Source organism: Leucopleurus acutus (genome assembly GCF_964270905.1).
Source record: "Leucopleurus acutus genome assembly, chromosome: 6".
NCBI lineage: Eukaryota > Metazoa > Chordata > Mammalia > Artiodactyla > Delphinidae > Leucopleurus > Leucopleurus acutus.
The window spans coordinates 88,123,042-88,139,779 of NC_139149.1; the positions used below are offsets into that span (position 1 = coordinate 88,123,042).

The 16,738-nt window shown below is 38.2% G+C and overlaps 1 protein-coding gene across 3 annotated transcripts in view; it reads left to right on the forward strand.

The window, feature by feature from the left end:
• The window catches only part of PARD3B (par-3 family cell polarity regulator beta), a 1,046,263-nt gene that overhangs the window by 570,228 nt on the left and 459,297 nt on the right, over window positions 1–16,738 (forward strand). For all 3 annotated transcript variants that reach the window (XM_082840795.1, XM_082840797.1, XM_082840796.1), the window contains one exon: window positions 11,258–11,443. In XM_082840795.1, the coding sequence (XP_082696921.1) occupies window positions 11,258–11,443 (186 nt within the window). The remainder of the gene's footprint in view (window positions 1–11,257; window positions 11,444–16,738) is intronic.

The following is a 16,738-nucleotide window of genomic DNA, read 5'->3' on the forward strand; positions in this document are numbered from 1 at the left end:
CCTGACTTCAGACTATAATACAAAGCTACAACTTCAGGACAATATGGTACTGCCACAAAAACAGAAATATAGAACAATGGAACAGGATAGAAAGCCCAGAGATAAAAACCACGTATGCTCAACTAATCTATGACAAAGGAGGCAAGGATATACAATGGAGAAAAGACAGTTTCTTCAATAAGTGGTGCTGGAAAAACTTGAGAACTACATGTCAAAGGATGAAATTAGAACACTCCCTAGCACCCTTCACAAAAATAAACTCAAAATGGATTAAAGATCTAAATGTAAGACCGGACACTATAAAACGCTTGGAGGAAAACATAGGAAGAACACTCTTTGACATAAACCACAGCAAGATATTTTTGACCCACCTCCTAGAGTAATGGAAATAAAAACAAAAATAAATGAGACCTAATGAAACTTAAAAGCGTTTGCATAGCAAAGGAAACTGTAAACAAGACAAAAGGACAGCCCTCAGAATGGGAGAAATTATTTGCAAACGAATCAATGGACAAAGGATTAATCTCCAAAATATATAAACAGCTCATACAGCTCAATATTAAAAAGACAACCCAATCCAAAAATGGGCAGGAGACCTAAATAGACGTTTCTCCAAAGAAGACATACAGATGGCCAAGAGGCACATGAAACGCTGCTCAATATCACTAATTATTAGAGAAATCCAAATCAAAAGTACAGTGAGGTATCATTTCACACCAGTTAGAATGGGGATCATCAGAAAATCTATAAACAACAAATGCTGGAGAGGGTGTGGAGAAAAGGGAACCCTCTTGCACTTTGGTGGAAATGTAAATTGACACAACCACTGTGGAGAGCAGTATGGAGATTCCTTAAAAAACTAAAAATAGAACTACCATATGACCCAGCAATCCCATTACTGGTCATATACCCAGAGAAAACCATAATTCAAAAAGACTCATGCACCCCACTCTTCATTGCAGCACTGTTTACAGTAGCCAGGTCGTGGAAGCAACCTAAATGCCCATCAACTGATGAATGGATAAAGAAGATGTGGTACATATATACAATGGAATATTACTCAGCCATAATAAGGAACAAAATTGGGTTATTTGTATAGAGACGTGGATGGACCTAGAGACTGTCATGCAGAGTTAAGTAAGTCAGAAAGAGAACAACAAATGTATATTAACACGTATATGTGGAATCTAGAAAACTGGTACAGGAGAACCGGTTTGCAGGGCAGAAATTGAGACACAGATGTAGAGAACAAACATATGGACACCAAGCGGGGGAAGCGGGGGGTGGGGGTGGGGGTGGTGGGATGAACTGGGAGCTTAGGGTTGCCATATGTACACTAATATGTATAAAATAGATAACTAATAAGAATAATAACATTCAAAAAAAAAAAAAAAAAGAACCTGGCAGAAACAGTGCAAGAATGTTAAAGAGGGAGTCTTCTTAGATCTAGGCTACCTACTTCCTCTCTCTTGGTGAGATCTCACAGACCCAGAAGCCACTCTGAAGGCCAAACTGTAGGATGACTATAACCTGATGTCTCATTCTGGTAGGGATGCTATAACAGTACCACACACTGGATAGCTTATAAACAGTAAAAACTTATTTCTCACAGTTCTGGAGGCTGGAAGTCCAAGGTCAGGGTGCCTGCATGGTCAGGTGAGGGCCGTCTTTTGGGTTGCAGACTTCTTATTGTATCTCTGTATGGTGGAAGGGCTAGGAATCTCTGTGGGGTCTCTTTAATAAAGGCACCAATCCCATGAGGGTGTCGCCTTCATGACCTAATCACCTCCCAAAGGCCCCACCCCTTAAAACTATCTCCTTGGAGATTAGGATTTCAACATATGAATTTTGGGGGTACGAAAACATGCAGACTATAACAGATGCATATATGTGTCAAATAGAAAATGTGTTACCAAAAGAAAAGACATGATTAAGAGAAATATAAACCCTGTGATATATCATTAGCCCTGGATATCTCCCTTGTGCGCGTGTGTGTGTATCACCCAGTTGTTGGATGGGATTATTTGTCTCAGTTCTTCACTTTCGAATGGTAGCATTAAATACCTATATTTTGGTTATGGTCTCACGATGTGTGGAGAGTATTTCCACACTTAGCCTGTAGACTTGGCTATATGAATTTATTTGGCCATTGAGATGTTAGTAGATGTTTTGTGGGCAAAGGCTTTAGATGTACTTTCATTTTTGCATTCCTGCCTTTCATCATGTGAGAAACATGTTTCAGATACCCAGTGGTCTAAGGAAGTTAAGAGATCTGTGGAGCAGACATGCACCTCATCCACAGTTTGGAAGCCAGCCTACCTGAACCCAGCCTAGATCAGCCAGACAGCAGTCAACCTGAGAAATGTGAGCTGGAAATAAATGCCTTATTGTTCATATCACAGTTTTGGGATTGGTTTGTTATGCAGTATTTGGGAGGCAACAGCTGGCTGACACATCCGTTCACTTTTCCCCATTAATGAACTCTGGGTAGATTTCCCTCCCTTCTCCCATCAATTTGTTAGCAGTAGTGAGGCTAGGAAGACATATCCACATTTTAAATCTAATGGGTTTTATACTCTAGAACCTAAATGACTTCTTATTTTATACTTATTTTTATCTGAAAATTAATTTTAACAGGGTAATTGATTTAATTATTAAGATAAAAGGCAAATTATGTGTCTTTATCTACAAATGGCATATATGTATGGTAAGAATATTCTCATTACAACAGTAAGCATGTACTGTGAATTTAAAACGGTTGTTTCCCACTGAGATTTCTCAATCTCTATTTGGAATTTAAGATTATTTATCATTAATACTATACTAAAGGGGATTGGTTTCCAGCTGGAGTCTCATTAGATGCAGTTCAGACATCAGAGAAAAGGGTAGGGTTAAAGTGGTTATATTCCTATTACGTTATTTTCTTATAAGGCTTAACCAACAAGCAAACTCCGCCTCCCTCAGCCCTCATGAAAATATTACTTTCTTGAGGTTGTGGTAGTACTGTTACTTCATTATAGCATAAGTTAATGAACATGACTCTCTGTGCCTTAAAGTAAAAGAACATTTACTGGGTCCTCTAGGGAGAATGTAGGTACCTGAGATGTAATCACTGCCTTTAGAATTCTTGAGTTGGGACAAAAGGTATATCATCTTTACTAAAAGAGCTTGTACCCTAAACAATGACCCATAGACTAAGAATGGAGGGTTTTATGTAGAACATTCTTACATATTCACTCTGATGATTTAAGATTTTATTCTGTGACTTCACACTTCCTAAGAGCCCAGTGAAAACAACCTGTAATTCATTGTCTTTAAACTATCTTCAGAAATCTCCCAGTCCCAGACAAATTTAATTTTTTTTTTTTAATTTCACATCAGGAAACTAAATGTAATTTATTCCCCTTTATGGAATAAGGACTCCCTTATTCTAAAAGCTTCAGAATGTACTTGTATTCTGCATCTTTTGAAGCCTGGCATGAGACTGTACTTTCCTTGCATGATTCTTTTTGTTGTTGATGGTAATTGTGACATATGACATGTACCCAGAGTGTGATGCAGAAATAATGGAACTGGAAGGTTGAACCGTGAGGTTATGTGGCATCTCTGGGACCTTGTTCCTGACCTACAAGATTTCTTTCTGGAGTCTTCTCTGTTCTCTGCTCCATTCCTTTCTAGCCTGACCTTCCCTGTGTTCTCTAATGCAGTATTTCTTTAAGTGTACGCTAGGGAACACTTTCCTGTAATACACTTCATGCAAAGATGCGTTCCATGGTCAAGTAAATTAGGGAATGTGTGTTAACTTTTAAAAGCACTGCAAAGTCCTAACATAAACCATTTCCCTAGAATCCGTCATCATGGAAACCCTCCTCTTTTTCCGCATATGCAATGATTGTGCCTCTGTGTGTTAGACCTTAGAATGATCCAAGTCTGAGAAGGAATCAGTTTGTTGGTTACTGAAGCCAGCCCTAATTGGACATGGCCTCGGGCCAGACGTCCTCGGGGAGCTCTAGCAGCCTGTGGACTGACTGTGTCATGGGGTCAGGGGCCACCCACTTCCTGAGAAGTGGGCCGGGCTGAGCTGTGGTCAGAGAAAGCACCCTAACCGGGAGCCCACTTCCTGCAGTGCTGTGTATAAATAAAAAAAATTTTTATTTATGTTTACTTTTGTCCTTGATAGTTCTGTTGTCTTTTAAAGGCATTAAATGCAGGTAGCCTGGCATGTAGTATCTTTGCGATGACAAAATATTAGAAGTATTTCACCTAGGAACCCAGTTTCTCAAATGGGTCTGCTCCTCGTAGAATCAGGCCCACCCTGCTTTCTTTTTAGATCACTGGATATTACAATCATTTTGTTTGTTCTTGAATCTTATATTCATATAAAAGCATGTATTTTTGTATTTTAACTACTGAATTATTGCCTGTAAAATACTTTAAAGTCTTTTGACTTCTAATAAGAGAGACTAAACACAAAACAAAAAGATCTGTTGTTTCTTGATATTAACAAAGCAGGTTCTAGTTTTATAGAAACACTTGCTGTCTGAATTATAAAATAGTAATTTATATTACATTTCATGACACAAAATATTATTTTCACTTCTTTAATCTATATCTGAAAAGGAAAAAAAAACTTTCCAGTGTGCTTAAACTGTTGAATTTGCTGATCTTTCAAGTACATATACTGTAAGTAAGAGGGAAAAAAGGTTGCTATAGGAATCTTAACTCTGACTGACATTACTTTTGTTAGCTTTAATCTCTGACTTAGTATTATATTAAGGTACTTTTATATTGAACAGGCAGTAAAGAATGGCCATTTTTTGACATTTGTTTTCTGGTATTAGATTAATCCTTTACATAAAGGAAATTGGTTTTTGATAAGTTAAGTCAGAGACCAGCTCTTGCTTTCAATAGTTCCCCTTTCTGCCCCCTTTCTGGGGAATGGATTTCAAAACACATGAAAAAGTGTCTCAGTTACAAATAGTTTATAGTATTTTCATCTTTCAGATATTTGATTTTAAATTACTTTAAAATGAATGAATGTATACTTTAAAACATCACATAAGAACATATATTTAAAATATTGATTACTGAGCTAACAATATCATTAAAAATCATTCCTTCATTAAAAGTAAATAGCAGTGTTGTTTACATATAGCTCTGTGAAGCTTCTGCCCTACTTACTGCAACATTAACTTACATTTTCCTTTTCTGTGTGATAGGTATATAGTATTGAGTTTGGGGTTAATTTGCAACCACCTGTAGTATAATTCAGAATTTTAAAGATTATCTGTACTATGATTTCTGATGCTTTTTGGTGATTTGTCTATATTGTTCAGAGGGCAAAAGACTTTAAAAGATAATCTGCCTACTTGTAAATCACCAATAATTCTTCTGGTTTAGCAGTAGTGGTGGGAAAGTCCTTTGCTATTTATTACAATGGTTGTCTTTAGATCACACATAGCTTTGCATGCGCTAGCTCATCTCTCGTCGTCGTCTTTTCTTGACTCTCTTAAAAGTACAATCTAAAATAAAATGCTTCCCAGCTGTTGGAATGAGTCTGATCTCCACTATAGGGCAATATTCACATTTTAAATTCTATGTAATCTGGGCTTCCCTGGTGGCGCAATGGTTGAGAGTCCGCCTGCCGATGCAGGGGACACGGGTTCGTGCCCCGGTCCGGGAAGATCCCACATGCCACGGAGCGGCTGGGCCCGTGAGCCATGGCCTCTGAGCCTGCGCATCTGGAGCCTGTGCTCCGCAACGGGAGAGGCCACAACAGTGAGAGGCCCGTGTACCGCAAAAAAAAAAAAATTCTATGTAATCCAATTGGCCAAAAACCTTTCATGCTAATAATAGCTACCCATGCTTTTTCAGAAGATTAAAAATGTTCAGAAAATTAAGTGTCCTCAAGGTGTCTTATCCTTTCATTGTTGTGAAAATTTATTTAGCTGTAACAAAAGTTTCATCACCTTAAATTCTTGAGAATTTATTTAGGCAAATTCAGCAGTGATAATTATAAAATATCCATCCTGGCAGAATTGCCAGGTCTGGCTTTTGCTTTATATTAAAAAAAAAAGCTTTGCTTTGCTTTGCTTTGCTTTTTTTTTTTTTTTTTTTTTTTTTTGCCTTAAAGCCCCTTTGTTTGAGTTTTGTAACTGACAAAATGATTGCCGGTAAAACATAACTCTTGCATAAAGTTAAGCTGCTCCGAACACAAACTAATTACACATTTGGGAGGCGGGGCAAAGACATCCAGAACTTGCTCGTGCTGAGCCAAGAGCACAGCATTTAATGAAATGAGGGCCATAAAAGGCTCAGCATGGATGCTTTCAGGTCTGACCTGGGCTTCTGGGAAATTGAACATTGGCCTGTGGACTGGAGATTCCCCCAGGCTTTGAAAGACTGGGTTATTACCACTTGCATGCGTGAAACAACACTGCTTTGCAATACAGGGACATTTGTTATTCCAGAGATAGCCTCATTTGGAACACTCTTAAGCTAACAATATGGATGGCTCCTTAGTCATCCATCTTCCTGCCTCTCTTTCCTCCCCTCACACCAAATAATTACTTTTGATATTTGTTTGATAAAAATGGTTGTATATCTGTCAAGCTCCTACTATGTAGATTCCTCTGTTTCCTCTCTTCTATTGTTAAACTCTATTTCTTCATGTCAGATAATACTGTGAGTGAAACAGAAAGGCCCTGCCATGTTGTTCAACAACCTTTTTACCAATTATGTTCTGTGTAGACTGGCCATTTCACATTGCAGTGTTGATACATAGTAGATGCTTGATAACAATTTGTTGAATGACTGGTTTGTTAGCAGAAATTTGTTGATTGACTCTTTTCACTCAAGCCAGAATGGGCCAGTCTCATATCCGAATTCCAACTGTGAGAGATTATTCACTATGCTTAGAAAGTGAAATAGTATTTCAGGGAACAAACTGAGAGAATGGAGAAATAGAAAAAGAAATAACTGAATGGGAAGGAGAAGCGGAGAGATATATAATTAGGATGATAACAGAACAACATCTGTAGGAACTTGAAGGAAGTTTGTGTAAATGAGAATAAAGGGTTAGTTAAGGGCTAGGGGATAGGTAGGATCAAGCATTAAAATGGCTTATGAAAATTAGGAAAGAAAAGGCAGTTAACATTTTACTCACCATTTGGTTTTGCATTCCATTTCGTTTTTTTTATTTAATAAAAACAATGCCTTTATATATCATTGCAGTGTTTTCCAGATTGAAAACTGTGGTTCATTATTGGACTATGAAATTAATGTAGTGGGTCGTGACAAATTTTTAAAAATAATGAAATAGAATAGAAAACATTAGAATGTGTTGCCCTCTCGGTAAGTATTGTCTCATGAAACTTCTATTTATATCTGTGTATGTGCATACATGTGTATATGCATGGATGCCTAGACAGGAAGGCAGGTAGATAAAATGTGGCTTTGGGTACTTGATCACAGGGCTTCCCAAACTTGATGAAATGTACCATGAGTATTGTTGTTTGCAATGTTCACTTATGATTTGAGGTACATGATGCAATTTTAAATCATGAACAGTCCAACATTTGTCACAGATTGGTAGCTATGACACAGATTTGTCACAGATTGGTAGCTATGGTGCCTTCATTGAGAATATGATGCTGAAGCTGAGCTGGGTTATCATCTCTCCTAGGAGGAGGAAGTGTGGTATGACAATGGAAATTAGACAAGGTTACTTTTAAGGTTTCTTATAACTGTGATACTGTATGCTCTTTACAATTATTTTTAATGTAAAAACTAATTTGTGTAAACATTTAAAGTAATGAAATCCAGAATAGCAGGAACCTAGGGCCTATCCAGGGCCTATTTTTGAGTCTCGCACTGTTTTAAGCATCAGTGATACATTGATGGAAAAAAAACCAGGGCAATATAAAAGTTTCTGCATTCAACAGACACTATGAAAAAAAAGTACGCAAGCAAGTACATAGTATGTGATAAATGCTAGAAAAATATGTGATAAATGGAGAAAAAGCAAATCGGGATAATGGACATGGGTAGGGTAGTATTGGGAGAACCTTAAAACAATTTTAAACTGAATGATCAGGGAAGACCTCACTGATACATTGACATTTGAACACAGAATAGAAGGCAATAAGGGAAGAAGGTCTGCAGGAATGTAAGGGAGGAATATTCAAAGCAGAGGGAGGAGGTGACACAAAGGATTGGGGGCAGAAGTTAGATGAGGTAACTTTGAAAGTGAGGTTGGGAGAGAAGAGAAAAGGTCAGATGATTGATTCTTAGGACACTAGTATTTAGGGATTGGTGAGATTAGGAAGAGTCTGCAAAAGGGATTGGAAAAGGAGTAGACAGTGAAGTAGGAGATGAACGCTGAAAAGTGGTGTCCTGGAACCAAGAGAAGAAAGTGTTTCAGAAAGTAGGGCTTGATAGTTTGGGTCTCATGCTACTGTAGACCAAGTAAGATGAAAGCCAAGGATTGACCCTCGAATTTACCAACATGAGGGTCATTGGTGACTCTAAGAGGAGTTAGTATACACACACATACACCTATATTTATAGAGCATATATACATATTATGTATTGTGTGTAGTGTTAAAAAATATGTATAATATAAATACTACTGTAGGGTGTATAAATATCTAGTATTGATTATATTAGACGTATGTGTATATCTATGTGCATGTGTGTGTAAATGCGTACATGCGTGTCATTATAGAGATGTGTTTACCATCTCTCTACTTGGCAGTGCAATAATATAGCAAATGGTTCTTATATCTTCATAAATTCCTTTTAAAAACATTTATTCTTTTATAATTGAGAAGTGTTGGAAAACAAATTATAAAGAAAAAAATAACAGTCCATATTGCAGTGGCAGTAGATAACCAAGTTTTTTCCTATGCAGATAGATGGGACGGGGGTGGAAGGCAGGCAGGTAATAGGTAGATGAGTAGGTGTCTGAATATGAGTATAGAGTGTATGTTACATATTGAAATGTACTGTATACGTAAGCTTTTATGCCTAATACTGTCATATTCTCACATGATTAAAAGTCTGTTTCACCACTGTTTTATATAATTCTGTGATTCTTAATTAAAAAGTACAAAAACAGCATATATATTATATATATATATGTATGCATAACTAATTTAGCAAACACCACTTGGTAGACTGCATCTTTCTTCTGTGTTCTAATATAAGTAAAAAGCAGTATTTTATATATATATATATATATATATGTATATATATACATACACACACACACCAAGTAATTCAGTATTTTTCACTTTTCATACTCTGTTAGTCCCACAAAGTTTGCATTTCTGCCTCTGAAAACTTAGCTGCCGTATAACCAGAGACATAGCTAATACAATACATAGCAGACTTCCTTAGGAGTTCATTCTGACCATCTCAGTGCTCTGTCATGAGCCTTTGAGCATGAGACCCAGTTGATTGCAGGGACTTTTACTGCCACCCCTTCCTGGTACTTAGGAACCTATCATCAGGCAGCACTCACTGCAGTCCACATTGCCTCTCTAGACCCTGGTTGCCTTGAACTGGACTGCATTTGACAATTGTTGGTTCAGGGCAGTGGTGTTCACCTAAAGGTGATTTTGACCCCTGGGGACATTTGGCAATGTCTAAAGGCAGTTTTGATTGTCACAACTGGGAAAGGAGATACTACTGGCATCTAGTGGGTAGTAGCCAGGGATTCTGCTGAATATCTTTCAATGCATAGGACAGCCCCCATAAGGAATTATCAGGCCCCAAATGTCACCTGTGCTAAGGTTAAAGAAAGCCTGAGCTGCTTTGTATCAAATAATGGGATTTGTTTCTTAGGTAGTAATATAATGAGTTAGTTAAAAGAGCTAACCTGTAATAGATTTATTAAATTAAGCAGTAAAGTTTAATTTCTTTGAAACTACCCCTTGTCAAAATCTTTACAGCTAACTTCACTTACAGTGAAATTAAATGAAGGAACTATTTCTCTAAGGCTAGACATGGGCTTTCTCTACTTTGGGAGGAGTCGAAGATGCCATGTCAGTGGATCTGGCTATGATCAGACCTCTTAATCCTGTTTTAATTGTGGGTTCTTTGCTACTTCTGATTTTATAGTTGTTATTTTGTGACTGACATTCAGACATTCACGATAATTTTTAAAATACATAATTTTACATAAGTGTCCCTCACAGTGACCTTAAGATGAGAGTCTCTAGACATAATTATAGAGCAGAAGGAACTACCGACCTGGAATGAGTTGGTGGTTTCCAGGGCTATCTCATTTTCAAATTTTTCAGTTAAACACTGGGGCAGAGTTTCACATTTCTGCAAGCTCGGGAAGGATGCAGGAGGGGCACTATACACTTTATCATGTGGACAGCACTTTCCTATCCCCACTTCTGTATATTTGAAAACACTAGGGACCGGATATGATTAACCGCATGCTTCTCCCTGGAGACCTGAACCCTAATTACGCCTTTTGCCACCATACTCTGTAATTTTTTTAGAACAGCTAGGCTTATGGCTAAGTGTCATTTATCAGCGATGACATGAGTATTTGTTGTGCATTATCATTTTTGTTTAGGTTCAAAAACCAATTGCCAGTGAGTTATACTATCCAAAGGAGCAAGCTTAAGGCATGAGTTTTGACAAAGTGAAATTTAATTCAGTGATAGCTGTTAAAAATCACATCTCTGACTTTAAAATTAACAGTTTATTTTTTCAGTGTTCAGTATCCTATTGACAGTCTTTATCAATAGCCTTGCTTCCACGGTAAATGATATGTTTTAAATTATAGAAGCCAAATATTCCCCAAAATTTTAGAACGTTTCTACACTGAGCTCCTGTTTCTTCATCCGTAAAATAAAGGTGTTGAGATCACATTATCTCTAAGGTCTTTTCTGGTACCTAAGATTCCCTAAGTAACGTCCAGTCTCTTTAATTATTGAGACTATCCTGCTGAATTTTCAAATACTTTCCGAATGTTTCACATGGTAGGAGAGCCTTGCCAAAGAATCCTCTCTGTTGACCATCACCAGATATTATTCCCAGGAACCTCTCCCTTCCACTCCATCAATGTGATGGTGGCCCCTGCAGAGAGAGACCAGCCTTTGCCCGCCCGGAGCAGAATTACAGCTATTAGAGGTCCAGTCATCCCATCTTGCCGGTTGCATCTGTGTTTGGCCATCTGAGTGTATAAATATTAATCTGCTTTCTCCTCCTTTACTCCTTTCATGTGTATTTCCAACAGAAAGGAGAACCTGACTGCTACGCACTCTCCCTGGAAACAACTGAGCAACTCACCTTCGAGATCCCCCTGAATGATTCTGGTTCTGCTGGTCTTGGGGTGAGCTTGAAGGGGAACAAATCTCGAGAAACTGGAACAGACTTGGGGATTTTTATCAAATCCATCATCCACGGAGGTGCTGCTTTTAAGGTAGGTAGGGGTGATGTTTGCACATCAATGAGAAGCTATTTAGAGATGTCATCATTGTGCCTGGGGATTGGATGGAGAAAGTGTCTAAAGGCTTGAGACCACTGAGGCTTTCCTGCCAGACGCAGGGAATGTATGTGTGAACAGATCTGGGTGACAGTTTGTTTTCATACTTTAAGTGGTCATGTCCTATTGATAGTTCTTAAAACTCACCATGATTAATATTCTCTTTTACATTATTTTTAATTACTGTTAGGATTCTTCTGAGTTTGTAACCTAATAAAGTTGAACCTAAAAATATGAAATCAGAAAAGCAAAACTAAAAACAAGTCAACATCCAAGCAACAAATAAGAAACTATACTTCTTGTGCTTGTAAGAGTGAAAGTTCAGTGGAATCGGAGAGACTGTAGTACAAATTAAAAGTCATTTATCACATTTTATACACTGGAAAATCCACTGGGAATGCATATTTGCCTTTGAACTTAGAGAAGCTTATAAATTTCCAGATAAAAGGAGAAGAACGTGATTCTGCTCTTTCATACAGGGGCAGGCAACATGATCATCGCTGTTACCATAATATAATGGTTAACTAGATTTGCCTGAGTTCACATGCAACTCTACCACCATGTGCTCCAAGTAGCGCACCATTAATAATAATACCTAATGTGCAGGGTTCTAAGGATTGAATACAGTAATGTGCACAATGCGATTAAAGCAGTGAAGTGATTACAGAGAGGGGGGAAAACACCCCCTCTTGTGCTTATCGTCAGCTGTCCTCACCATCATCATCGTCTCATGCCATGCAGTGAGGCTTCCCGAGCTCGAATCCTGCCCTCACTACTCTCACCGTGGGTGAATGTAGGCAACTTACTTGTCCTCAGTGTGCTTGAGTTTCCTCATGTGTAAAATTAGTAAAATTAGTAGTGCCTGCTTCCTGGTGCTCTTGTGAGGACAAAAAAAGACAATAGATATAAAATGCCTAGCACCGCACCTATGATAAACGTTGAATACATGTTAGCCATTTTAAAATCATTTTGATATTAATAATGTGTGCCTTCTCCCACTCAAAAGCCACGAAGGCATAGTTAAGAGTTTACAGGAGGCCCCCCTGGTCCAAGGATCCTGGCTTTATTGAAGCATTTGTTTCTTCACACTTAATCATTCCACTTTTGCTTCAGACATAGACACTGAGCTAATGTCTTTTTCTTTGGGAAAGAAGAAATGCGTTGGGGATAGATAACTCTTTAATGCACTCCTTGGATCAGTTAGCTTCTGTTGCATATAAGTAGTGACAACATTTCAGTAACATACATCTGTAAGCCTTTACTTCCCTCGTGGCCCTGCAGGGCAACTAGAAGGGCTTTGATTCAGGCTGGTATGTCTCTATCGCACCATAGATCTACAGGTCTGAGCGTGCTCCACATATTTTAACTACACCTTGGACTACCAGGCTAGCTGATGTCAGAGAGTCACGAAGCCTCTTTAGTTCTGAGTTCCAAACTGGCACGCTGTCACTTCTCACACATACCAGTGGCCAAAGCAAGACATATGACTGAATCCAAGGTCCATGTTAAGGAATAGGGAAACAGTCCACCCATGATGAGTCTATGGCAAAGGTTTGGGTACAGAGAAGGGTGAAGAATTGGGGCCAATCATCCAATCTATCAAACTCTCCAGTCAGGCTCAGAAATGCAGAACCAGGAGCAGATGGGAAATGATAGTAATAATAGCAACAACAGCATCAGTTAACATTCATTCTGTCTTGTGCTTAATATATGCTGGACTGTATAATAAGTATTTTAGGTGGATTCTCTCATTTTATTCTTCACATTCACACTGCATTATAATCATGCCATCTCATCGGGAGAAATTGCAGATTTCAATGATTAGTGCCTCTCCTATGGTCACAAAGCCAGGAATTGCTTAAACTCAGATTTGAACCCGGGCAGTCTGACTTTGGAGCCTGTGCTATGCTGTCCTGTGACAAAGCTCTTTCATCTCATCTATTCATATTTCCAGACATCAGGGGCTGTTGTCCTGGAGCTGTCTTATATCATGCTTATCATCCTGAGCCCAGCCATCTAAACAAGTGCTATGTTTAAGAATGCATCTTGGTCATGTTTGTGGATACCAACTTGACATTCTTCTTCTTATTCCTAATGACAGCTCTATTTACAGAATTTATTCCAAGTAAAATTGAAACTGAAATGAATTTTTGGAAATTAAAAGCAAACATCTTAGCTTTTTTATGGGCAATAACTTAAGCTCAAGCGATATTGGAGAGCAGGTTTAATATGTATATCCATGTTTGTGTAAGTGAGCATCTCCTTACCTAAGCAGTTTCTAACGCCCCGTTTCTTGCAGAAAGGTTTCACTTTCCGTTTATGTAAATTTCTTTCTTGACACTGTTTGCTGAGTCAGACAATCACACCATTAAAAACTACTGGACAGCATATTTATAGCTGATCTCAAATAGTAAGAGGCATCAATCATGAATTTAGCCTTATTGTGAATGTGTAGTATCCATTTGTCTCGTTTACTTTCTGCAGCGTAGAGGGTAGAGACCTAAGCTTTGCTCCCAAGAAATCTGATTAACCAGGAGAAAGAAAAGTATTTTTCTATTCTCCTTCTGCTGTTCCAATAATCCACTGTTACTCCTCAGAAAATTGCCACCTGTTCTGTGATTGAGGATTAGGTTTTACAAAAACTGTTTTGAGACTTTGTTCCCGTCCTTGTTCAGAAGATACAAATGTAACAGACTGCACTGTCCCTGGGGCAGAGGGGAGATAAGCACGGGGAACATCCACTTTAGCATGTGGCCAGAGGTTTTTACCTGAAATCAACAAAATAATCTTCCTGCCAGGGCACACTCTTTTTCTCCTGGCCCTTCCTACCACTAATTGGTTCTCAAGGTGTTTTCCCCTTTAGGGAAGGTGGATTTTTGGAAACTAAACTACTTTGAAAAGTATGACCAAATTCTTCCTGTGGCTTCTGTGTGCTCTATTCTCCTGGGGACTTCCATTGGTGTAAACAATGCCAGGCTACTTCTTGCCAGATGTAAGACCCCTGGATGACTGTGACTATAATTAAGGGCCTTCTTCCCCCCCCCCCCCCCGCCCCTTACCTCTCTGGCTGCTGCTGCTTTCTATCATTCCATCTCTTATTTGAGTCATTTCTAATAAAGATATAAATCTCTTTGAAAATAAGAGCATCTAGCTACCCTAGAATTCCCTCTTGGAAGTGAATCCCTCACCCACTCTAAGGGCAAAGTAACGGTATTTTTACTCTACTCGGAATTATTCAAATGCTTAATCTCATCTTAATATTTAAATTCCAGTCTGCATGTCAAGAAGTAAAGCCCAGACACTCTTCCCTGCCACTGGCAGGTCACAGCAATTGCCATTTCAGGCTGCGGTAGCCTGTGGAGTCCTTTGTAGAGCCCTCTGAAACATCCCTTTGAGCTATGCTTTTCAATGTACAGCCAAAGTGACCACTGAGCGTAACAGCCAAATGTGGATTAGAGTATTGATGCTGATTTGCTTAAATAATAACATGCCTTAAATGTGCATAGTTCCATTTTAGTTTCTGTCATTCTTCCTGGGCATTTGCCCCTGAATGTGTAGTGTAATTACTTCCAGAACCAAATTATACTAGATGCAACTATGTATGTTAACTTTCTCATGAACTGGGAACTATGAGTGGAATGAAATTAGGATTTCAGGAGGGTGCTTTTCTAAAATTTCACTTTTGTGATGGGAATTTAAAGTGAATATGTTGTTGTTATAAATGAAATGGTATATTGTCTTTGTGCAGTTAGAAAAATAATAACTTGAGAAAAATATTCTCCTTTCCCAAAATCTACATAAAAATGAGTTTTTACTTTTTCCAAGGAAGCACACATAAAGTCTAGACGATCAGTTTGAAGACCTAACATAATTTCATCCTCATGTGCTAAACATTTTGAATTCTGGGATCAGTGGCTTTCTCTTCCTTTTCTTTTCTTTTTTTTTTTTTTTTTTTTGCAGTACGCGGGCCTCTCACTGCTGTGGCCTCTCTCGTTGCGGAGCACAGGCTCCGGACGTGCAGGCTCAGCGGCCATGGCTCACGGGCCCAGCCCCTCCGCAGCATGTGGGATCCTCCCGGACCGGGGCACGAACCCGTGTCCCCTGCATCGGCAGGCGGACTCTCAACCACTGCACCACCAGGGAAGCCCTCTTCCTTTGCTTTTGACATACTCTTAACTGAATGTTTTTTAGAGTAAATGCGTTTTTATGTCTATCGACAATACTAACAAACTGTTTATTTTTCTACCTTAAAAATGAATTACTTTTAGAAAAATATATAACTAGAATGGTGATATTTTAAAAAAATTAAGGTAGAATACTAACACCCTTTATAGTAAGAATAAAAATTCCATGGAGTCCGTTGTACTAATTCTGAATGATGTTTTTTAATTTGAATATACTCACTTTGGAAGTGTAATGCATTCTATTGAAACCTTGAAACAATAATGTAAAAATTAAAATTTAAAGGCAGTTTTTGCTATGGGAAAAAATGTCATATGTCAGGTAGATTATTTAAGGGCTCTTAAATAGAGAGAATGAATTTAAGAATACCTTTTATTCTCTAGAAAATTAATTAGCTAGGTTTGTACTTAACAAATACTACTTGATGATGATGAAATTAAATGAAAGAAAAATGCCTGACATAGCTAATTGCAAATGCATGCACTCAGAATATAAAATAGACATAATTTAAGTAATTTGATTCTTGTATGCTTAGGAAATTTGGAATACAGCCTCTGAGAGATGCAGAGTTGCATGATTTATGCCATTTAGTAATAGGTTAAAAAAAATTAAGTGGTACAAGCAATCCCCCTATTTTAAAATGACGAAAAGTATGCATTTTTGGAGAGAATATGCACAGTCCTAGAATTTCCGGGAACACGGTGCTTGGTGCTGAATTTCTGTGTCTCTTCATAGTATGGGACATTTAACAGCCTCCAAGCTTACTTAACAGGAGTTCAGTAGGAGTTCCTAGCGGGAGTAATTTCCACCTCCATTTCTGCTGGTATCTGTAAATCATGTGATGGGTCTATAATTAATGAATTCAAAGGAAGATAAAAAGGACAGCATTTGAAGGAGCACAAATGTTAAATGATTTCTTCAACTATCCATTTTTCTTAAAATTGTTAGTGTTTTCTACTGGTGGAGAGCTATAAAGATCATTACCTGTAGTCATGTCTTCCAGGTTTTTACCTCTTACAAAAGGACCATACAGTCTGGGTGTATAAACAG